This window comes from Schistocerca serialis, chromosome 4 (assembly GCF_023864345.2).
Source record: "Schistocerca serialis cubense isolate TAMUIC-IGC-003099 chromosome 4, iqSchSeri2.2, whole genome shotgun sequence".
Classification (NCBI taxonomy): Eukaryota; Metazoa; Arthropoda; class Insecta; order Orthoptera; family Acrididae; genus Schistocerca; species Schistocerca serialis.
In genome coordinates, this window is record NC_064641.1 from 103,012,013 (window position 1) to 103,036,375 (window position 24,363).

The window sequence follows — 24,363 nt, forward strand, 5'->3', positions numbered from 1 at the left end:
AGCTAAGACATGTATCTTGAGACGTCTAGTGGCGTACTATTGTGCTGCTTCTGGTTTGACTAGTATAGTGAAATTCTTGGCTATTTTGGGTAGCACCTCATACGCTGTAAACTACTTAAAGAAATTTGCATGGCTTGCATATCTGCAAATGTGTTAGAAGTTAGATTCAAAGGAAACAGAATGAAAGTAATAAGAGTTCTATAAAAAATTACTTTAAAGTAAAAACAAAACAGTATGCAAAACCTTGCACAGCACTGAAGACAATCATTGTTACATGCTCAGATTTGCATGCTGACCACAAGGTGCTTTGGGCATTATTTCTCAGACTCAACCCATTGTGTGATGATGTCCCTCCATAAATCATCTGACGTGTGAGGACGGGTCCTGCAACTACCCTCTGCAAGTTCCAAATGTTTCTGAGCTTGTTTAGTATGTTTCTTGTCAGCAGATAGCACAGGCAATTCCATAAGGCGGATTCTTGCTTCCTGGAGGAAGGTTTTCATAAATTGGGAACAGAGTGCTCAGGCATCATTGTTTTGAAAGACATCACCAAAACTATAGAGCTGGGGAATATGTTGAACAATGCTGTTATGATATTATACAGCCACCTATAGCGGTGCGGAGGCATCTGAGGTTCATCCATATTACTGGCCCAAAACACAACTGCCACAACTCCCTTTTGCCCTGTGGAACAGTATACCTGAGACACAAATTGGTGCCCGGCCATCTCCATATCATTGTACAAGTGCCATTGGGCATCAGACAAATCCTGCACTCTTTGGTGAACAGAACCTGATGCTATTTATAGAGGTAACATTCCATGTGTTAGTTCTCCCATATTCTCCGTGTCCCACAGAGATGGGGGGTTGTACTGTTGTCCATAATAGGTGCATAGTGGCCAACTTCATTCTGCCTTGTTCAGGATGGACTCCCAGTTGTCTCCAAACAGACTCCACACATCACTATTCCATTCTCCTCAGGGCACCTGCTCAGTCTTAGTTTGAAAAGACCTCATGAGGCATGTTGACAGACTGAAGTGTGTAAAGGCACCCTCACAATCCTTCCCTTGGGTGACCAATAGCTCATGTGTGAGCAAGTCACAGTGATTGATTGCTAATGGTTAGAAATAACAAGCAGTTTGCTGCACCTCATGCGTTTTGTGCTTGCAATATGAGTGCTTGGGCGGTTAGCAGTGATGTTTGGCAGTATACCTAAGATTCTCATTTTCTAGTTATTAAGCGTGGTTGTGCAGTTTTGTTCCCTTCGTGTTACCCATATTGAATGAGAAATTTGTTACAATTTATAGTTATTCAGAGACCATGAACTACTCTGAGAAGCGAAGAGAAGACCAGAATTGCTGATTATGTTAATAGGTAATACAAAAAAATCTCTACTTTTGCAGCAATTAGCATTATGATATTTCTGCTATAGAAAGAGAGTTGATGAGAAGTTCACTGTAATTGTTGTGATACAGTGGGCTCAATCTGACGATTTTGAGTTATTTATGAAATAATTGCACACAATTTTAAAGTTTTTAACTTATCAAGAGGACATTTAAATTAATATGTTCAGCACATATCTATTATACAGCTATACTGAAGTCCCTTGTCATTTCATATAACTTAATCTCCTTCATACAATTTATTATAGGATTTGTGGCAGTTAGTTGTGCTGCTATTGACAGCATCTCTGTAGACACACAGGGACTGTAAATAAATTGTGTGTATGGCCACTGGTGCCTTTCAGACCACTCCTGTAGACAGTCTCTTTGCTGAAGTGGATATCTTCCCCCTTCAGATTCGACTGTATGAGCTCTTGGTCTCCTATCCAATCACCATTCGACAGTTCCCTAATCATCCCCATTATCTTTACGCACAGAATGCCTTCCTGACACCTACCTTCGGGTGGGACTTCCAGATGGAAAGCGCCTCGCTTCCCTCTACCAAGATCCCCAACTCCCCTCCTTGGATTGTGCACCCCAGGTTTTCTCATGCATTCCCTCATTGGATGGTACCCAGGCCACAGAGTAGGACCAGTCTCTGCCAAGGTACTAAAGTCTCGATCGCCCCTATGATCTTTTTGCACATGTTACGCCAAGTTCTACAACAGTTTCGTGGTGCTACAATCTTTTACACTGATGGCTCTAAAAACGTGGATCAGGCAGGTTATGCTTTTTATGTCTCCTTCCAGTATGGAATGCCATTCACTGCTGGGAACATGTGGTGTGTTTATGGCAGAGCTGACAGCTGTTAAGAGCCCTCCATTTTATTAAACAAGCCTCCCTTGACTGTGTTTTAATATGTACTGACTCAATGAGCAGTCTCTAAGCTATTGACCAAAGCTATTCTTGCCACCGTTTGGTCTCCGCTATTTGTGACCTTCGTCATGCTGCCTGCTCAGTTGTCTTTGTATCTGGGTCCCAACTCACGTGCATATCCCAGCGCATGAATTGGCTGACCATTTGGCTAGAGGAGCTCTTACTCACTCCCTGTTCACTTTGCCGACTTGGGAAATATCATCTGGTGGGTTACTGCCTCATCTAACAAACTCCACAAAATCAAGGAGACTATTGCAGCATGGGTCTGTTCCTTCTGCTTCTTCCGGAAGGAACCCAAAGTTCTGTGTTGCCTCTGTATCAGTCATACTAGGTTAACCCATAGCTCCCTTTTGTCCAATGAGCCATCCCCATAGTGTGGTTGTGAAGCCTTACAGATATCTCGGTGAAATACCCATCCATTTGGCTCCGTGCTAAGTATGAGGACTGCCTCTAATATTGGGTGATGATTCACAGATGGTTGAACTGGTTCTCAGTTTTCTCCATGAAATGGTTTTTCTGGGTATTGGTGCTCTTGACTGTAATGGTTCAGAGGGGAAGGGGGGGGGGGGGGTGGCTTTCCTGTCGCATCCAGAGCCCCAGGGACACCCACCTGCTGACATACGTTTTTCCCTGATCTTGCTTTTACTATTGATAATACAAAAGATGTCAATTGCATTTTTTGCCTTCTCGCTTTTACTAACTAGATCAGAAAACATTCACAGTGTACATCGCTACTTCCATATGCACCACTCTTGGACTGAGGGACTGGTGACACTCATTATTTGGTCCCTTATCCCCCCTCCCCCCAATCAACCAACCAGCTGATCATTTCCAAAACACTCTCACACTGACTAAATAATCCCGTGGAGAAACACGTCACTCTTCATTGGATATTCAGCAGATCTTCCTGTGCCTCTGTATGAGTCTCTTAAATTAAACTTTGCAAAGCAGGCATTAAGTGGTATCAGGTGACCATATGATGTAGTTCTCAGCATCCTGTCTACCCTATTGCTCACCAGGATGAGCAACTCTGAGGCTTTTTTCTTTCCCTCAGCAGACATGGATGTGTTACACTTATAAATGGAAACTGTTGTAGAACGAAACAGTACATTTGCGGACATGGATTCTTGTTCAGAATGTTACGAACTTGTTCCTCTCTACAAGTCCTAAAAGGAACAGGAATTTCCAAACACCCTGTATAGCATTTATAATCTAACGAATGGGTGCGTAGGTGTCGTACATGTGTTCCTTTACTGTGCCTACAAAATTAATCCAGTTTGCCTTGTGTAATTTTCCTCATGAACAAACATTTTGTATAAATGTCTGAGCTGGTGAATGGGCTCGTGATACTGACAATGCTGCATTATTGGATCTGAAGTAGGTTTACTATTCCAAAACCTGGTATGTGCTGAGTAAATGGATTAAGGATGGAAAAGACACACCATGGTGTAACAATCAGGTTTAGAAAATAATGAGGAAACTGAGATTGTTGGACTCTGTTTAAAAAAGTACACACAAATGTCAACAGGCAAAAGTTAGTTAGAAATCCGTGCATCCATAAGAACAACAATGAACAAAGCATACAACTACTTCCACCATAATACCTTAGTGAAAGATCTTGCCGAACATTAGAAAATTGTGGTCATACATAAAATCACTAAGGAAGTCGAAGGCTTGTATCCAGTCACTTGTCGACCGGTCTGGGGTGGCAATAGAAGACAGCAGAAGGAAGCCCTTGTAAATTTCATGTTTAAGAAATCATGTATGCAGGAGGATCATACAAACGTGGCATCATTTGAGTGTTGCACAGACTCCCACATGGATGACATAGAAATAGGTAACCCTGCTGTAGTGAAGCAACTGCAAGGAACTTTGATTTTACATTCTCTGAGTTCACATTTTCCATGATTCTACATCATAAATTCATAGTCCCTGTGAAAAACCCTTCAGATCAATGCTAAAAATTCCCTAATTTTTCTTTTCTTCCTAGTAAGGTTTACTCAGGTCTGTGCTCTTACTTGTCGTCTCGCTTGATTTCCTCCTGTTTTCTTCCTATTGGCATTTTATGTGACTGAACGGGTTATGTCTGGCACAGAAGACATACGGGTCACACTATGGGTGGTGGTGGGGGGGGGGGGGGGGAGTTAGGGGAATATTTTAGACCATTGCAGAGAGGGGAGACATGAGAGAGGAAATGCTGACATAATACACAACAGCATTGGCAACAAAACATCTGGCTTCACCATGCAGTGATGATGGGTGGAGTACATTTCACACAATGTTTTGCAGGAAATTAAACAATCGTGATGAGGTAGCACTGTGGGACCAGGAATGAGGGTATCAATTTGTTGATTGCTGTAGCGCCAAGTTGATGTTTATGGATGAGTTGGTGACGGGAGCAAGAACTCTTTAGGGCATTATGTTAGTGGTTGTGCAGTGTGCGAATATTTGTGACAAGGAAGTATATGAATGTTATTCCTCATTGTTTCACTTGGAGCAATTTAAGCTGTCTTCTTAGGTTCCTGCCTAACCGTACACACTTTGAAATCACCATACATTTACAACTAAACCGGCAAATATGTATTTAATCCTCTGTTCTCTTATAAGACAGTTATGTTTAATAACATCAAATATTACATAACATATTGTATTACAATCATAACAAAGTTCCAAAATGTGGTAACAGTGCTAAGTTGAAAAAATGTATCTATTAGCATGCAAGAGAGAACCTGCTGTTTGGCCATGATATCAACGATTTTGCTTGTGCTATCAGAAGCGGAGGAAATTGGCACTACTTGAAAGACATTCATTTGTCTCAGAGTGCTGCCAATGTCAAGCTGCCTCTAGATGTGAAGTGTTACAAAAGGTTCAAGTCCACTAGCAAATAACTTCTGTGAGCAGTTGCTGAGGTGTTTATATTAGAAGGAAAACTTACTCAAATTTACTTCTTCAAGTCACTGGGCAAGTTTATTTCAAAACTCACAGCAGGTATTTGTTACAGAAGTGCAGTTATTCTCAAAAATCAGAGTAGTCATCACTGTTATTGTATTATTATTAATGACTAAAAATCATGGCAAAACACAAAAATAAAAAAACAGAAAAACATATTAGAGGATTACATATTGATGTTACTGGGAAACACTATTTAGTTGACTAAAATTGAGGCCTTCACTTAGATTAAAAACTGTGAGGATGTTGTATGCAAATATCAAACATCTCTTTTGTTTATTGTATAATCAAGTGTTCGATAACAGGAAACAAAAATTTGGGGCGGTATCTAACCAAGAGTGTGCATTTTCAAATGAATTAAGGACTACCATCAGCTGTTTCTGGAATGGCAACAGTGAAAATTTGTGCCGGACCTGGTCTCGAACCCGGGTTTACCACTTACTGCAACTGGTTATCTTACCATTTGGCTACCCGTGCACAACTCACGGCCAGATGCGAACTTCCATATGTCATCATCAACTCATCTACATCCTGTACTTGAACACCCATTATGTATATTCCCATGTATGTCAGACGTACTTGAAAGTTGCCTGCGTCGTACCAGCAGATAAATACAGTATTGCAGTACCTCTGTTATTCTGATTATGATGCAAAGTTCCTTTCCAGCACAGATAGATAAATGGTAAGGTGACCACTTATGATAAGCGGGAAATCTGGGTTTTAGTCCCCGTCCAGCACAAATTTTCATTGTCATCATTCCATTCTACAGCTGATGGTAGTCCTTACTCGCAATTGTGAATTCATTTGATGTGTTTCATAACAGCTGTGGTTGGCACAGTGCCTGTTCCTTTGGGCATGCATACATGTACGTCCACAGGAACTTTGCATTGTAATCAGATCAACAGAGGCACTGCAATATCGTACAGACTGCCTTTTAGTTGCTCTTCAATTTTTTTCAAGCAGTATCTAGTACTTTTATCACAAGTGTAAAGCATATATGTTTACAGTAACATTAGAAAGTCATCTAAAATCAGAGACATCTGTACTGCCCTTGTACTTTGCCTTCTGGTGAAACAAATTGATACATAAACTCCTTGACCGATGACCACGCTGTCTGGTCTCCTTCCCCAAACCAACCAACCAACCAACCATAAACTCCTTTCACAGTTCCTTGACTGATGATGCCAATTATGTGTGTTTAGGGTTTCCAATAGTACATTTGTTTCAGCCCATCTGTATTTGTACCTTCTCCTTTCCAACAGAGATACTTTCACAACGGTACCGAACACACACAGCTTTTGCAAGTCTGAGAAAAACTTCCACGAAAATATATATTCCGCAAGTAATTGCAGCATGACGGAAGAAACTAGAATGAATTTTCATACCACAGCGAAGTGTGCTGGGCAACAACACAAACCTGGGAACCCGATCTGGCACACAGTTTTCATTTGTCAGGAAGTTTGATGCAAGAAACTGTTTCCTCTAGCTTGTGATTTTTGTGAATTTGACGAAAAGGGTGCAGATGCAGTCGTTCATAATATTCCACTCATATCTGTGATTGTTTGTATAAGGCGATGTTGTGTACATAGTTCCGCGTAGTCAGCACGTACACAACTTTCCCAAAAGAGCGCGCCCCGCTATAAGCACAACAGCACAGGCGCAGCGCTCGTCCGTCTCCGCACTACAAGATGGCGCTGTCTTAGAGACAGACCAAATTCTGCTTCCGCCGATCCGCGTATTAATATGTAACGCAGCCAATGAGATTGCTGCTAATGTAGAACCTTTTCTCCTCGCAGATCACACTCGCGCAGTGATACCTGAACACGCGAGGTATTATAACGAATGTACAGACCTCCAATTAGTCAGTCTACATTAGTCTGCATTTGTCTGTACCAGTCTAAAGTCAAGTTTCAGTCTATGCCTAATAAGATTACCATATTCCTGGTCATAGCCATGAAGATAAATGTATAGACACTTTTGTCAAGTATCAGAGATATGTGAGGATAAGATTAACGTACCAAGACCAAAGGAACTTCAGATTGTCAATTGTAAACAGCATCCAGAATCAAGTTACGTAATATCTATGTTTTTTATTATTTTAATAAATGTGTGTGAAAATTAATCAAGTTCTGTTTAAAGTTGGTCACCGTCAATCTGCTACTCTAAGCGTGCAAGTGGCATTTCTATCGTCCTACCTAACAGCAGAAGATAAACATGCCACGTTAAGACCACGAGACATATTGCTGACACTCGCCTACTTCATTAGAGCGACAAGTCAAATAATCTGATGGTGTGTGTACCAAAGGTCTTACAGTACGTACACCACAGGCACCATACCACAGCAGAAAGTTTGACAGAATGCGTAATAAATATGATTTCAGGTTTATGATGTTAAAGTAGTTGCAAGATGGACAAATAAACTGCATTGATGCTATGAAGAAGGCTGAACTGTTACCTACAATAGCCATGAAAGTGTACGTCATGTATAAGATCGCTGAGAGCAGAGGCCACAATGTAGTGAATTTACCACCCTATACAACTGTGATCTGATTCCGACAAAAGTGGCATAGGCCAAAATGAAACACAGTTTCAGGGAGAACAGTTGTGCTGGTGGCATGTCGAAGGAAAGGTAACAGAATATTTTTAATACTGCTTTCCTGTCGGTTACTGCACAGGACTGGCAAGCTTACTGCAAGAAAGAGCTGCAGCTGGAGCGAGAGTACTGAACATTAGATGGAATAATGAAATGGCCATCGATGAAGTTATCATTATTACTACGCCCTCAAGGGGTAGTGGTGATCTTGAAAGAAACACACATGACAGTGATCTTTCGTGAACATCATTTTGACAGTTCTTTCAAGCACAATTATTACAGTTTGTAAACATTACTGTTGTCTGCGTTTAATAAATGCAATGTGCAAATAGATTCCAAAAATCAGTTTGAAACTTTCAATTCATAGTGTGGTAAGCTGTACATTCATTTTTCATTGTTTTGATATATAAATAATACATAAGTTATAGGTCAAACTCTCAAGCATTAATATGTCAACAAGTTAGGTGATTTCCAGTCCGACGAAAGTTTTACTTAAACAGGCAATACTTCCACAAGTGCCGCCAGTGATTTCATGTTAAGACACAAAACACCTCTCCTCTACCCTCGGCAGTCGTAATGCACGGGCATGGTCATTCCGAACAGCCACCGCAACAGTAGTCCATTTATCGTGGACAAGCAGCTCTAACTCAATTAGCCATGATGTTATCCATTACGTTACAGCTTATTCATCTGAATTTTGTATTGTGGATGAGATATCATAAAATCTCTTGAAGTCTTACATTGTAGATGCTTTATTAATTGACATTTAATGATAAGTGTGACGTACTTGCAATGTACACTTAAGTGCCAAAGAAACTGATATAGGTATGCATTTTCAAATGCGGAGATGTGTAAACAGGCACAATACAGCACTGCAGTCGGCAATGCCTCTATAAGACAACAAGTGTCTGGCTCACTTGTTAAATAGGTTACTGCTGCTACAATGGTAGGCTATCAAGATTTAACTGAGTTTGAATGTGGTATTGTAGTCGTCGCACAAGCAGTGATGGACAGCATCTCCAAGGTAGCGAAGAAGTAGAGATTTTCCCATATGACCATTGCACAAGTATACTGTGAATATCAGGAATCCATTAGAACACCAAATCTCCGATATCACTGCAGCCAGAAAAAGATCTTGCAAGAATGGGACCAATTACAACTGGAAAGTAGTGTTCAGCATGACAGAAGTGCAACCCTTCTGCAAATTGCTGCAGATTTCAAAGCTGGGTCATCATCAAGTGTCAATGTACGAACCATTTAATGAAACATCATCAATATGTGCTTTCAGAGCCAAAGGCCCACTCATGCACACTTCATGACTGCACTACACAAAGCTTTACACCTCATCTGGGCCCATCAACACCGACATTGGACTGTTGAGACTAGAAACATGTTGCTTGGTCAGACGAGTCTTGTTTCAAATTGTATCGAGCGGATGGACATGTACATGTATAGAGACGACCACATATCATTCTCAATGGAGAGAAGTCTTCCGAGGTAAGAGTGATTTCAGGTGTGCCGCAGGCGAGTGTCGTAGGATTGTTGCTATTAACAATATACATAAATGACCTTGTGGATGACATCGGAAGTTCACTGAGGCTTTTTGCGGATGATGCTGTGGTATATCAAGAGGTTGTAACAATGGAAAATTCTACTGAAATGCAGGAGGATATGCAGCGAATTGACGCATGGTGCAGGGAATGGCAATTGAATCTCCATGTAGACAAGTGTAATGTGCTGCGAATACACAGAAAGAAAGATCCCATACCATTTAGCTACAGTATAGCAGGTCAGCAACTGGAAGCAGTTAATTCCATAAATTATCTGGGAGTGCGCATTAGGAGTGATTTAAAATGGAATGATCATATAAAGTTGATCGTCGGTAAAGCAGATGCCAGACTGAGATTCATTGGAAGAATCCTAAGGAAATGCAATCCGAAAACAAAGGAAGTAGGCTACAGTACGCTTGTTCGCCCACTGCTTGACTACTGCTCAGCAGTGTGGGATCCGTACCAGGTAGGGTTGATAGAAGAGATAGAGACGATCCAACGGAGAGCAGCACGCTTCATTACAGGATCATTTAGTAATCGCGAAAGTGTCACGGAGATGATAGATAAACTCCAGTGGAAGACTCTGCAGGAGAGACGCTCAGTAGCTCGGTATGGGCTTTTGTTGAAGTTTCGAGAACATACCTTCACCGAGGAGTCAAGCAGTATATAGCTCCCTCCTACGTATATCTCGCAGAGAGACCATGAGGATAAAATCAGGGAGATTAGAGCCCACACAGAGGCATACCGACAATCCTTCTTTCCACGAACAATACGAGACTGGAATAGAATGGAGAACCGATAGAGGTACTCAAGGTACCCTCCGCCACACACTGTCAGGTGGCTTGTGGAGTATGGATGTAGATGAAGATGTAGATGTAGGTGAATCCATGGACCCAGCATGTCAGCAGGGTGATATGGGACCCCTGATGCCTCTGTGTGACTCTTGACAGGTGACACATATATAAGAATCCTATCTGGTCACCTTCACCCATTCATGTCCATAGTGCATTCCAACAGACTTGGGCGATTCTAGTCGGACAATGCAATGCACCACACGTCCAGAATTGCTACAGAGTGGTTCCAGGAATGCACTACTGAGTTTAAACCCTTCCACAGGCCACCAAACTCCCCAGACATTAACATTATTGCACATATCTGGGATGCCTTGCAACGTGCATTTCAGAAGAAATCTCCACTCCTTCATACTCTTTTGGATTTATGGACAGCCCTGCAGGGTTCGTGATGTCAGTTCCCTCCAGCACTACTTGAGACATTAGTCGAGTCCATGCCACGTCATGTTGCAACATTTGTGCATGGTTGTGGGAGTCCTACACAATATTAGGCAGGTGTATCAGTTTCTTTGGCTCTCCAGTGTACTTTCAGTACATTGTTGCTTTGAAACGGCACACTGTGCACACGTCACACCCTAAGAAGGAAATGAATAATCAAAATACACACAGTTCACACATTGGTAATTGACAAGCACTCGCAAAAGTTGATGGTCAAAAGCCGACTAGTGATATCACCATTGCAAAAAGTGGTGCGAGTTCTACTCGATCCACTTGAAGTGCCATTGGCTAAAAGAAGGAACCAATCTCACCACATATTAGATTCCGACACCTTTCACCATACTTCATGGTTTTCAGTTTAATTCACCATGTTCACCAGTTTGTGCTTTTTTCTTTGTGAACACAAAGGAAAGATATGTCAAAAATGTGTGATCATAGTAAGTTGGATAATACCTCGATTACCTTGTACGCTGATATCAGTTTCAACTTTTTGCCAAGTTTTTACTTGTTGTTACACATACGTGATTTTTTAAGGAATGATGAGATTCCTTAGGGCACAAATTATTGTATAGACATTGTATTGTACATTTAATTTCCTCCAATTATACAGATTTTATACAATCTATTAACGAGGATTAAGATTTTTAACCATATATGCCAATTAAATAGGGTTTTGCTCTAATTTTGGAGGGGGGGGGGGGACATTTTTCTTGATTCAGAATTTTCCTCAATTTTGCGGTTCTGAACTTTGGAGCACATGAAAACGTAAAATAGGTGTTTCCCTGTAGTATCATGATGCCTCCTTTTCTATTTCATTCACAGCTGGTATACTATCTGCGGAGGGTAGTGTGGAGGGTGAAAATTGTAGAGGGAGACAAAGAGATGAATACACTAAGCAGATTCAGAAGGATGTAGGTTGCAGTAGGTACTGGGAGATGAAGCAGCTTGCACAGGATAGAGTAGCATGGAGAGCTGCATCAAACCAGTCTCAGGACTTTCATGTTTGTGACTATCTTTTAATATTGTGAATATCACGTAAGATGCATGTTGGAGGAAGTAACATGTCTCTTAACTCATTTTGGAATGCCGACTATAAGACTTACGTGAGTAAATACTCTCGGCAACACACAATATCTTTAGTTTGATTTCTCTTACAGACTGTACATACCTGTAATGAATCATCCAACTCTTCTTTGTAACTGTTTTGTCTGATCCATTAATGTAAGTTTGATATGGGCCGGAAACAGATGTGCAATGCTCACACACTGCTTGAACAATGTTTGTGGATGCCATTTGTATAGTGTGCAAATTACTCTCCCTTATGACTGTTCAGAAGTTTGAAAAAGAAATAAAATTCAAGGTGAAGAAATAAAAACTTCGCTTGTGGCATTGAAATTCTGTCATATATGTAAAGCATTTGGAAGATCAGTTGAACAGACTGGATACTATCTTCATAAAGAGGTTATAAGATGATCTTCCACAGAAGCAAAACAAGGGTAGTGGGCAGTAGTGAAATTAAATCAGAGGATGCTAGGACAATTAGATTCAGAAATGAATCACTAATAGTAGCATGAGAGTTCTGCTATTTTGGCAGCAAAATAACTGACAGTGGCTGAAATAGAGGGCATATAAAATGCATGTTGGGAGCAGGAAGAAAATCATTTCTGAATATGATATATTTGTTGATATCAAATAAAAATGTGTTAAGATGCCTTTTCTTGAAGGTATTTGTATGGAGTGTAGCCTTGAATGGAAGTAAAACATGAATGATTAGCAGGTAAGACAGAAAATGGTAGAAACTTTGGAAATGTGGTGCTACAGGAGAATGCTGAAGATTGGAATGGCAGATCAAATAATTAATGAGATGGTACTGAATCAGATTGAGAAGAAAAGAAATTTATGGCACAAATTCACCTACATAGATGATCGGTTGATTGGACACATACTGAGGAATGAAGAAATTGTCACTTTGTTAATGGAGGGTAATATGAGAGGAGGAGAATAAAAATTGCGAACGAGATATAGGCTTAACTGCAATAAGCAGGCTCAAGTGAATGTAGGTTGCAGTAGTTACTCAGAGACAAAGAGGCTTGCACAGGATAGACTAGTGCGGAGGGCTGCCTCAGACCTTTCTTTGAACCGAAGACCACAACAAGAACATGATGTTTCCAAAAAACTCAGTCTGGCATCTGTCTTCCCCAGATGCTAGTTTTATACAGTCATTCCACCGTATATTACTCAACACAGAAACTATTCGTAGTTACTCGAAGGTTGTAACTGATTCCAGTTGCCAAATGCCGATTGTTTAGCTGTATGGTGCCAGATTCTTTCACCTGTATAGTGCCAGATTCTTTCACCTGTTTTCATACATTACTTCACATTTATTTATATTGAGGGTCAGCTGCAGGTGTTTTGCATCAAACACTGATGATCTGAGAGTCTTCCAACATTTTGTTGAGAGTTACTAACCAAGTCACCTCTCTGAACAACTGCATCATCTGCACAGAACTTAATAGGCTACACTCTGTTCTTCCACCTCATCAACAATTCCTACATTGCTTATTTCCTAAAGAGCATTTCAGGAGTAATGACATTTGCTGTAAATTGCATGATGGTTTGTGCAACAGCACCCTGACAGGTAGGCTGTGACCTGCAAGAAACTCCACATGTTTTCATATTATAGCTCTGGTGCTGGGCAGTCAGGTCTCCCATCAGGATCTGGCATTACAGCCTACCAGCCTGGGCCACACTGAAAGCTCAGCAGTGCTACGGAGGCACTTGCTAGGAACTTAATCATAGAGTGCCTTTTCTCTATAGCAGACATCACCAAAGTGGAGGACAGATAACATAACTCCTTTGTTACATAATGGAAAGAGTTGTGCCTTCACGCTGAAAAGCTCCCATTAATTACAACTAACATCTGCACTCCAAACAGGCATACTTTCGTCAAACAACTTTCCACAGATTGTGCTTTTGTGTGCCAGCTACGACAGTCAGACCAGCTGTCGCGACTGTCTACTGGCCAAATGTCACATGAGCCAGCAAGTAAGCTTTCAGTAAATCTTACTTGAGCCTCTGTCCAGGTACAACATTGGCCACTTCGTTGTCACAAATCTGAGTACTTTTCGTTGTCCACCTACCAATTGTTCTCAGCCCATTCCCCTACTTTCCATCCTGCTACATTCCTTCCCCTAACTCCATTTTCATCCCATCATACCCCCTTCTTTCCTCATATCAGCATACACTCTGCTTCAAGTGAAAATTTCATTCTGGACAAAATACTTTATTTAATTAACGTTCACAGTTTTGTGAAATCAGTTTATTTGGATTTAAAACACAGGCGACAATATAAATTTTACTCTAAGAGATAGAAATGCAGTGTGCTCAGCGTACAAATATCTGTTTCATGGACAAATATTGAAAAGTAGTTGCAAAGATACAAGAGAATTCACATTAATGCCATTGTTTAGATTAGATTAGATTTACTTTCATTCCAATTCATCCTTAGCGAGGAGGTTCTCCAGGATGTAGAACATGTCTGATAAACAATAATACATGACAAATATTTACAACTGAAACTAATGCCACAGTGTGGAGCAGGTTGTTGAGGTCTGTATCAAGTAAAGTAGTGAACTAATTATAAATGCTTCAATGATATGCTGTTAGATACTCGTTCAGTGACTGTAGGTGGGTAAGTGGTCCCATTGGCGTGACAGGTGAACTAGGCAGGGAACCATTGCAGCACAGGAGGGAAAATTTCTGGCCACATGTTCTTTACAAATACTACACAGGCGAACCATATTGGATTGCACTATAAGAGAGTTAAATTTCTGATTTATACTGACATATTAGGACTAATTGTGAAAGAAACAGTATAGGTAAGTATTCATTTGTATAAAACAATTAGAGAGTGGAACAGATTGCATTCACGAATCCTGCTCACACTCCTAACAACAATGTGCAGTTTCAAAATTTATCTTGTTAATACTGTTCTCTTTAACAGTTTTCTTTGCATCTACTTTTTTCCTTACACCTGTATCATGGTGTAATTTGGGTATTATTACATTCTCTGTCCTATTTGATATTCTGTTTGCAGTTTTTTTTTTACAAGTTTTCTTTGTGCAATATAACTGTAGCACTTCCTTTTTTTCTAGTTGCAGCCAAATCTACCAGGAAGAAAAAGAAAAAAAAGAAATCTGATAATACAGATGAAGTCAGTGAAGGCATGGAGAAAATGCACTTATCTCCAGGAAAAGAAGTGACACAGAACAACAGTCCGGTTAAAAATACGACACAAACTAATTCTTGTAGTAAGAATCCATCTCAGAGTGCTAAAACTGCCAAGAATTCATCACAGAATAGTCCTACAGCCAAAAGCGGGGGGGAACCATCGCAGCAGAATGACACGTCAATGAAAGATCCTGGCAAGAGGTTGAAAAACCTCAGGAAGAGGCTGCGTGAGATCGAAGCTATCGAGGAGAAGATCTCCCAGGGGCAGGACAAACAACTCGAAAAGGACCAGTTGGACAAAGTGGCGAGGAAGCAGGAAGTCCTGAGTGAAATAGAGTTGTTGTCGAAAGTCGTTCGTTCCTCTTAATCGTGTAATATGCTGGAACTGCATTTACGGGCTGCTGTACAGAATTAAGGATGTTTTATTCATCAGGAATAGGCTTCTACACCATTCTGTTACCATTGGTTTTTTTGACGTGTGTAGAAAATTTTTATTCTTACTTTAACAACAGTAAGTCACCACCAGTAATGTAACATACATGTTTTAAGGACAACTAGTTTTAAGGTTACTTTTAACCTTTAATATGAAGAGTGTCATCAGTTTTTTTTGTACAGTTAAATTTTGAATTGTTTTTGTGTTTCCACCTCTCATGTTATACACTATATGCCGAGTGAGGTTGTTCATCATTGTACAGTTTTTGCTTTCTTTGTATGAAGAGAAAGTAATTTTATTTTAAGTGGAGAATTTTTTGTTTTCTCTCAGTCGTGTGCAATTACATTGTGTGCATGAGAAATTCAGAGATAGTGTTCTCAGGCAGTCCGAACAATATGGTTTTTGTTTATTGAATTACCAGTTGCAAAAATTAAATAATAGATCCTTCTGTTCCCTTCATTATGTCCTTAGCCGACAGAATAAAAATCTGCCTTGCATTTCTGGAGTGCATGTCCCTACCCCCTCCCAAAAAAGAAAACATTCCCCACAAAATTTAGTGCAAATTTAAGCATTTCATTGAACAGTGTGTGTTCTCTCTATTATTATGATTATTTACTGTTATTATTATATTCTCTGTACAAAACTTTGTCCTCCAGAAGTTTCCTCTTCAATATGTACAAAGCAGCTGGTAATCAGATCATGTTTTTGAGGCTTTTTACTGTCACCTCATTGAAATCATTGTGAAAAAATTCTGTGGACACCATTTGTGCCATACCTGCATTCTTCCTGCTGCTAGTGATTTATGGTACATGCTATGTGCAAAATATTTCTAGTCTTTTGAAACAAAAGTCTTTGAATTTTTTTATCGTGTTTGACAGGCTACTTTTAGGTTTTGTACTACACTGTAAAAAAAAATAAAACTTGTTTAAAATTTAATTCTGTCAATCTAACAGAAATAATGAAATTTGTATGTCATTTCCAGTGGTACAGGATTAAGTCTTATAAAGGATTTGTGACTTATTCACATCACATACTGTGAATGATACTGCCATTAGTAAATTAATACCTAAAACATATTTTGTGTTTATTTTGTTACACCTGTTGGCAGACCATGAAAGTGTCAGTTCTAATGATCAGTATACCTGACGTGTTAAATGTTGGTTTGAAAATGCTCCTATGTCATTCTAAGCAGATAAGCATACTTTCCATCATCAGGTTGTAAATGTTTTGCTTTTCTTCATGAAGGTGGGAGTAATGATGACTTACAGAACTAGCTTGTTACAATTCTCACCTTATTGAGGATAGTAATTGTTTGAAAACATGTAATGTCCAGCGTCACTACATGACCATTCACACAATATAGTCTGATTGTTAATGTAACAATGTAATTTGTCGCCACAGTGAAGGGCAAAGTACTGAAAGAGGTAAATTTGAGGCAAGCAAAGACATGTAGAGTTCCTGTGTATGTACATATTTAAGTGATTAGAGGAGATCCATGCAGTAAATTTAGACCACTGAGATAATGTAAATTCAGCAGTTTTGAGGCTAGGACTCAGGAACTGCATTGCATAAAAACTAAACTGAAATTTTGTGGCACTATACTTTCAGTTGTACCAGATACTATGCCAGTGTAAAGGTTATTACAAGTAACTAAGTTACAATATTGCACTCCCCCAAAAGACCGATATTACAGTTTTGAAAACTTGTTGTAGTTGTTTGGTGACCTACAGAGCAAACAGTTTCTCAAGCTACGTAGAAATGTGGCAGGTATTGTGTGTATGTTGAATAAACATTTTGTTTACTTTTCTTGCTACAAGGTAAAAAATAGCAGAAAGATTCCAGTAGCACAATGCAATATTTGAGGGCACGCTTCCTCAAACTTGTTATTTCGACTAGCAGGCATCTGCTCGGTACACGGGTGGCAAGTGAGCAGAGTCGTTGAATGTTATCAGTCTTGGCTGTGGAAACAAACCTGCTGCCTTGCTACAGTGACAGCTGTTGCTATATATGGATTTCGCTGAGAAGAGGTCACATCCTAGTGCAAACAGCACGCAGTAAGAATCCCAATAGGAATATCCATTGACACGTTCCACATCGTAACGCCTACCGTACCGTGCGATTGGTCAATGGAACACGCAACCAACTAACTAACTAGCAGTGATATATATATATATATATATATATATATATATATATGGCGCTCACTGCATTTTGAGATTCATCAAGAGGCACTTTGTGCCAAGGCTATGCAATTTGACATGGTTATGATTTTTGTTCTTGAGACTGTAAATTTCGTATAATCTGCAGGATAGAACTGCAGACAGCTTAGAGTGTTAATGGATTCACTGAAATCTGATTTCAATGATATGCCCTATTTAGGAGGACAAGGTTGCAACAATTCTTGCCGAGTTTGTAGCAGTATGTGGCAACAGTGCACCATCGCATGGCACTGGTTAGGTGGTGTAGACACTTCCAGTGTGGTCAAACAAGTCTGAATGACAAATAACAAAGTGGCAGCTCACCTCTCTCTGAACAGCTGGCATCACAAGAGAAGTACAGGCCGCGATGCTCATAGATTGTATCATAACTGAGGTGACAGTTGAAAATTGGAAATCGGTCATGGATCAGTTTTCACCAGCTCAAGTAACATTTTAAATGTAATAGAAGTTGCTACCCACTGGGTTCTGTTTCTTCTCACATCCATTCAAAAGGCTCACCAAACTGAGGCAATAGCAAAAATGTTGCAGCCGTGTCAAGCCCATCAAGACTTCTTCAGCCATCTAACTACAAAATGAAGTGAGCATGTGGCATTGTTGGCCAGGAGGCCCCATCCAGAGAAATTCGGCTGACAAGTGCAAGTCTTATTTAATTCGATGTAACAATGGGTGACTAGTGCCGAATATAGCTATTATCCCAAGGTAACTGACTTATGCAAACATTGGAAACCTGGAGTCACGACTGCCATAAAAAGGCAAAGACCAAACCATCACTGGGCACATGTCATAATAGATTTTTGGGATTGCATTAATATGGTTCTAGCAGAAACTTTCACAATAGTATACAACAAAAATCTGACAATGTTACAGGAGGCTGTCTAGATGAAACATCTTGGGAAGCAATCCAAGAAGGTACTTTTGTTCCACTACAATGACCCAGCTCATTTTGCACAGGTCACAGTCACAAATGCTGCTTCTCTGGGGTATCAAGTTTTGCTTCAACCCCATATTTTCCTGAGATGGTGCCCTGTCACTTCTTCCTCTTCCCTTGGATCAAGAAATCACTGAGTGGCACACATTCCCAGAAAATATGTAACTGTAACAAACAGAAATTGGAAAAAAAGGTTATACTGTTGTATGGACACACAGACCAGTCTGTGAGTTCACTTCAAGACATATTACCTGTTCTGTTTAGAGATTTCATTGTTAGAGGCATACCAAACAGCTGTTTGAAGAATGATAATTGTTACAGGATCTTGTTGTATTAAAATCTGTCTGCTGTCATTTTAAAAGTGACAAGAGACTGGCCCTGTCCTAATCTGTTCTCCAGTGCACATTTCAATATGCCCCATTTCACGTTAAGTGCAGGCATGTAAGGCATGAGCAGGAAGGCATGGGCAAATGATTCATGGAGCACATAGTTGAAGCTGTGAACATTAACAGTGCTTGCTAGCGACAGGACTATGATAAGCATGCGCGACGTTGAGCTGTCATAATATGCAGAATGCTGTAAAGCAGTGTTCAGCTGGGTGCACATTTACACTAGATCAGTGAAACCAGCCAGCTATGATGAAAATGTACGCAGGTTACCAGCAAGCATATGTCACAACATATTGAGACGGAGCGAGAGAGCATGCCCAGCTTAACTGGGCAGGCATTGCGAGTAGTGTCTCATATCTGGACACGTTAGGCATTCACTGGCAGCAGGTTAAATCTAATACTGTTTTATTATTTACAATAGGGAATACAAACATTTAAAAAAGTAGATTGACAGGAAGTGCTTCAGGGCAAATGTAAGGAATTAGAAGCATATTTCACTAGAGGAAAGGTAGATACCACCAACAGGAAAATTAAAGAGGCCTTTGGGGAGAAGAGAGGCAGCTGTACGAATATCAAGAGCTCAAATGGAAAATCAGTCTTAAGCAAAGAAGGGAAAGCTTAAAGGTAGAAGTAGAATGTAGAGGGTATATACAAGAGAGAGAAACTTGAATGCAATTTTATAGAAAGGGAAGTGGACATGGATGAAGAAGAGATGGGAGATATGATACTGCAAGAAGAATTTAACAGGGCTCTGAAAGATCTACTGATAGCCTTGGGAGAGCCAGCCATGATGACCATGATGAAACTTTTCCATCTGGTCTGCAATATCTGTGAGACAGGCAAAATACCCTCAGACTTCAAGAAGAATGTAATAGTTACAGTTGCTAAGAAAGCAGTTGCTACAGGTGGGAAATTACCAAACTATTAGTTTAATAAGTCATAGTTGCAAAATACTAACATGGGTTCTTTACAGAAGAACAGGAAAACTGATCGAAGCTCACATCAAGGAAGATCAGTTTGGGTTATGGAGAAATACAGGAATTTGCAAGGCAATACTTACCTTATGCCTTATCTTAGAAGATAGGTTAAGGACAGGCAAACCTATGTTTATAGCATTTGAAGGCTTACATAAAGCTCTTGACAATGTTGACTGGAATTCTCTCTTTGAAATTCTGAGGGTAGTAGGAATAAAATACGGTGAGCGAAGGGCTATTTACAACTTGTACAGAAACCAGATGGCAGTTAGAACAGTCAAAAGAGAAGCAGTGGTTGAGAAAGGCGTAAGAGGGAGCTGTAGCCTATCCTCGATGTTGTTCAATCTGTACACTGAGCAGTACGGGAACCAAAGAAAAATTTGGAGTAGCAATTAAAATTCAGGAGGGAGAAATGAAAACCTTGAGGTTTGCTGATGACATAGTTATTTTATCAGAGACGGCAAAGAACTTGGAAGAGTAGTTTGACGCAATGGGCATTGTCTTGAAAGGAGGATAGAAGATGAAAATCAACGTAAACAAAATGAGGATAATGGAAAGTAGTTGAATTAAATCACATGATGCCAAGAGAATTAGATTAGGAAACAAGAGACTTCAAGTACCAAATGAGTTTTGCCATTTGGGCAGCAAGACAACTGATGAGAGTCAAAGTAGAGATAACATAAAATGTAGACACAATGGAATGAAAAACCTTTACGAAGAAAAGAAATTTGTTGGTAACACTGAATACAGATTTAAGTGTCAAGAAGTCTTTTCAGAAAGTATTTGTCTGGAGTGTAGCCATATATGGAAGTGAAACATGGATGATAAACAGTTCAGACAAAAAGACAACATAAGCTGACAAAATTTGGTGATACAGAAGAATGTTGAAGATTGGATGAGCAGATCACATTACTAATGAGGAAGTAGTGAACAGAATTGGGGAGAAAAGTAATTTGTGGCACATCTTGACCAAAAGGTATTGGTTGGTAGGACACATTCTGAGAAATCAAGGTATCACCAACTTAGTATTGGAGGGAAGTGTTAGGGGTAAAAATTGTAGAGGGAGACCAAGAGGTGATTATAGTAAGCAGATTCAGAAGGATGTAGGTTGCAGTAGTTATTCGGAGACGAAGAGGCTCCCACAGGACAGAGTAATGTGGAGAGCTGCATGAAACCAGTCTTAAGACTGATGACCACAACAACATGTATTTACATTACATACAAAAATGCAGTAGTTGTGTTGTTTTTCATTTATGCATATTATGATGTGTAGTCCCTTGTTTTGCTGTGAGGGAGTGTCTGGAGCAGTACTACTGGTGGTTTGCAGTCTGGGGCAGCCTCTGGTGGCTGTCATTCGAGATTGATGTTTCGATTTGCAAAGATTTAATGCTGAGAAAAGTTGTTCACATAAGTATGTAAAACCAAACGTGTGTTTGGCTGCGAATTTTAGATGAATTACCACACAATTCTCCACTTCATCAATGGACTGGGTCATTTCACTTTGGATCCTATGGTGGCTTGCTACATTACTGCAGTGTGGTTGGAGGACGGGTGTGTAGAGTGAGACTGCAGGTATGTACCTGCAGACAAACAAAAAAAAATACACGTCTTTTATTTCTTTATAGTTGATAATTAAAACACTACAACCTGCTCTAATACATGTTATGAAGGAGCAGTTAAAATGCCTACTCTTTGAAAAGTTGTATACTAGATGATTGATGGAAGACCCCACATATTATTCTTACCTTTGTGCAGGTGCTACTATCATTCCAAGTGATGTGCACTAAAAGCTAATGACATAAGATAAGAGGAGAAGTATGAAAAAAAAAGATGTGATTTTGTTTTTGCTAAGATAGTAATCATCCGAAGATCAAACGTTGTGTACCTGAGATGTTTGAGGAGCTTAGTTATATGTTTATAATAGTTAGAGTTCTCATCAATAGATTGCCCCAAAAATTTGGAAAATTGCGTCCTACTTACTAACACCTTTTCATGTGATACGTTCTTCTATGACTGAGTTAGTTACAACCCCTCCCCCCCCCCCCCCCCCCCCAAAAAAAAAAAATAAGGTTAAGGCATTGTATATTTTCGGGTACCTGCTTAAAAAAAAGAAAAAAAAAACAATTACTTCTGTTCATTTCCCTACTACCGTCAGAGAGTCCTTCCAGCAACCCGTGTAGGATGTTTCGGAATGATCTGCCTCCATCGGATTCTGTTTTGTTAGATTTCCCCTCTCATCACAGCAGACCGTATACCTCCTCTCGTTTCAAGGTCATCTTTAATATTATCTAGCCATTTCTTTCTCAGATATCCAAGTAGTCCTTGTCCTGGCACACAACTTTCATAGTATTGACAGGAAATTCAGTTAAGCTGCATCCATTTAACACAACAAGAGCAGACCTCAGTAAGTAGTGGTACAAGCTTGCAGTCGACTTAAGTGTCTCTTGGTTACAATGCATGTCTCTAGACTTTCGTACAAGATGAGCACGAGTTAAATTTTGGACATAGTCTGTTTAGCTCTTTGAGGAACATCTTTATCCCACAAAAGTCTTCTGTATTAGAGTGAAGAAGTTAGATCCTGAAGTTATACTGTTCAGAACCTCAAGATTGGCACTCGGGTCACTTGCCATGACATGACCAAGAAGTGTCAAATTATTCATTTTCTCAATCTCCTTCCACTCCACAAACAGGCCACACAGAGTGGGTGCTCTACTCAGTAGCATTACCACTGCTCCGTTTTCACTTACAGTTAAATCAAACCCTTTGAAGTTGATATTTCACACATACAATTTCTTTTGTAACTCCATTTTGGGTTTCATCCCAGATGGCAGTATCAAATATAAGCGCCTTTAGGTATTGTTTTTTCCACTTCCCTGATATCCTTCATTATGGTAGTCATCGATGAATCTCATGAAGAGTAATGGGGAAACGGAATTGCCCTGTTGCACACCTCTCTTGCTCTAAACCAGTTTGTCCCTCTGTGTATCCCCTGCTCTGACAACTGTCATACCACGTCTGAATTTTTGTAAATAGAGATTTATGGGCAATCACTTTTTCCCAAGCAGTCTCTCTGACACCTTGGCACACTGTCATTTGCCATCACCAAATCTAGGAACACTTTTATTGAGTCTCTTCTTTTCTCCCAAAATTTTTCCATTGTTTGTCTGAGTACAAAAATAAAGTCAGTTGCTCCTCTGTTAAATCAAAATCCATGTTGTTATTCTTCCTGTTGATGCCGTAGGATAAGAGTCAACTTATTTCTCAAAATCTTTTGCAAGATATTTGGACAGTTGAGTAATAAAGTGATTTTCCTAGAGTTGGTACACTTTTTGTATTTTCTTTTCTAAATATCAGTATTGTAGTTCTTTTGGATTACAGGAGGCCACTCACCAAAAAGTAGAATTGTTGAGTCATTGATAGGCACACACAAAAAGACAGATAACTTGTTAGCTTTCGAAGTAATCCTTTCTTGAGCTAGAGTAAAGCCTGAGGAAGGTTAGCAAGTTTTCTGGCTTTTTTTCATGTGCCTATTGGTGACTCAATAATTCTGCTTTCTGGTAAGCTGTATACTGTAATCCAAAAGTATTTAAATTCTACTGGAACTTTCGTACACAGATATTACAGTTCTGTTTTCCAATCACTGGGTACCTTGTTTTCATATCTCACTGTTTGGTGCAGGGTTTGTTTTGTACATTCTATTGATTTTTGGCGCTGCCATCGTAGATACAGTTACTGACCATCTGTGGGTGTCTTCCCTCCTTTCTTATGTTTGAGTGTTTCCCCCTCCTTTTGAGGTAATGGGAGCTTGTTGTTCCTCAAGTAGATCTGTGATTTTGGTTTCATTGTTTCTGTCTTAACAGGATTAATTGAATGCTTCTTTAAGTCTTCAAAAATTCTGTTTAAATTTTGGCATATTGGGAGGTCAAACACACATACATGGAATAGGAGTGGGTTAAAATTAAATCTCGTGAGACTCCCTTTGTGATTTTTTTTTTTCTCTCACACAAAAAATTGCCAGCAAGGCAGACAGGAGGTGGCTTACAAGTAATGTACAATTTGTGAGTGTCCCCGTGAGTGGCTTGTGAGCCAGTTGGCTTGGGATTTTACACACACCTTTAAGTGCAACACTACTGTAGAGTAAATTACTGTAGCAGTAGTTCTGAAAGAAAATGGCAGTAGTAAGGACACTGGACAATAATTATTTAAATCTTTCCAATTATCTTCTTTATAAAGCGATTTAAGAATTTTAATCTTACTGGAAAAGTTTCCTGCACTGCTGATGCATTACATATATCACTAAGGAAGCAACTTAAGTGAAAATAGCTCAGTAGAATTTTGTTTGGAATTCCATCAACAAAAGTAATACTCATTTGTTCATTCATTCACTGCTACACAGACAAGGAGAATCTTCCAAGACATGGCCCAAGTAATGGCAAATATTGACCAAGAAATGTAGCTAATGGCAAATGCACTGTTAAATTCACATTCCATG

At 39.7% G+C, this 24,363-nt stretch overlaps 1 protein-coding gene across 1 annotated transcript in view; it reads left to right on the forward strand.

Annotated features, from left to right (window-relative positions):
* LOC126474128 (partner of Y14 and mago) overlaps positions 1-16,437 on the forward strand; it is a 35,009-nt gene extending 18,572 nt beyond the window's left edge. Inside the window, exon 4 of the mRNA XM_050101564.1 lies at positions 14,853-16,437. Within this exon, the coding sequence (XP_049957521.1) occupies positions 14,853-15,295 (443 nt within the window). The 3' untranslated portion in view covers positions 15,296-16,437. The remainder of the gene's footprint in view (positions 1-14,852) is intronic.
* The last annotated feature ends 7,926 nt before the right edge of the window (positions 16,438-24,363 follow it).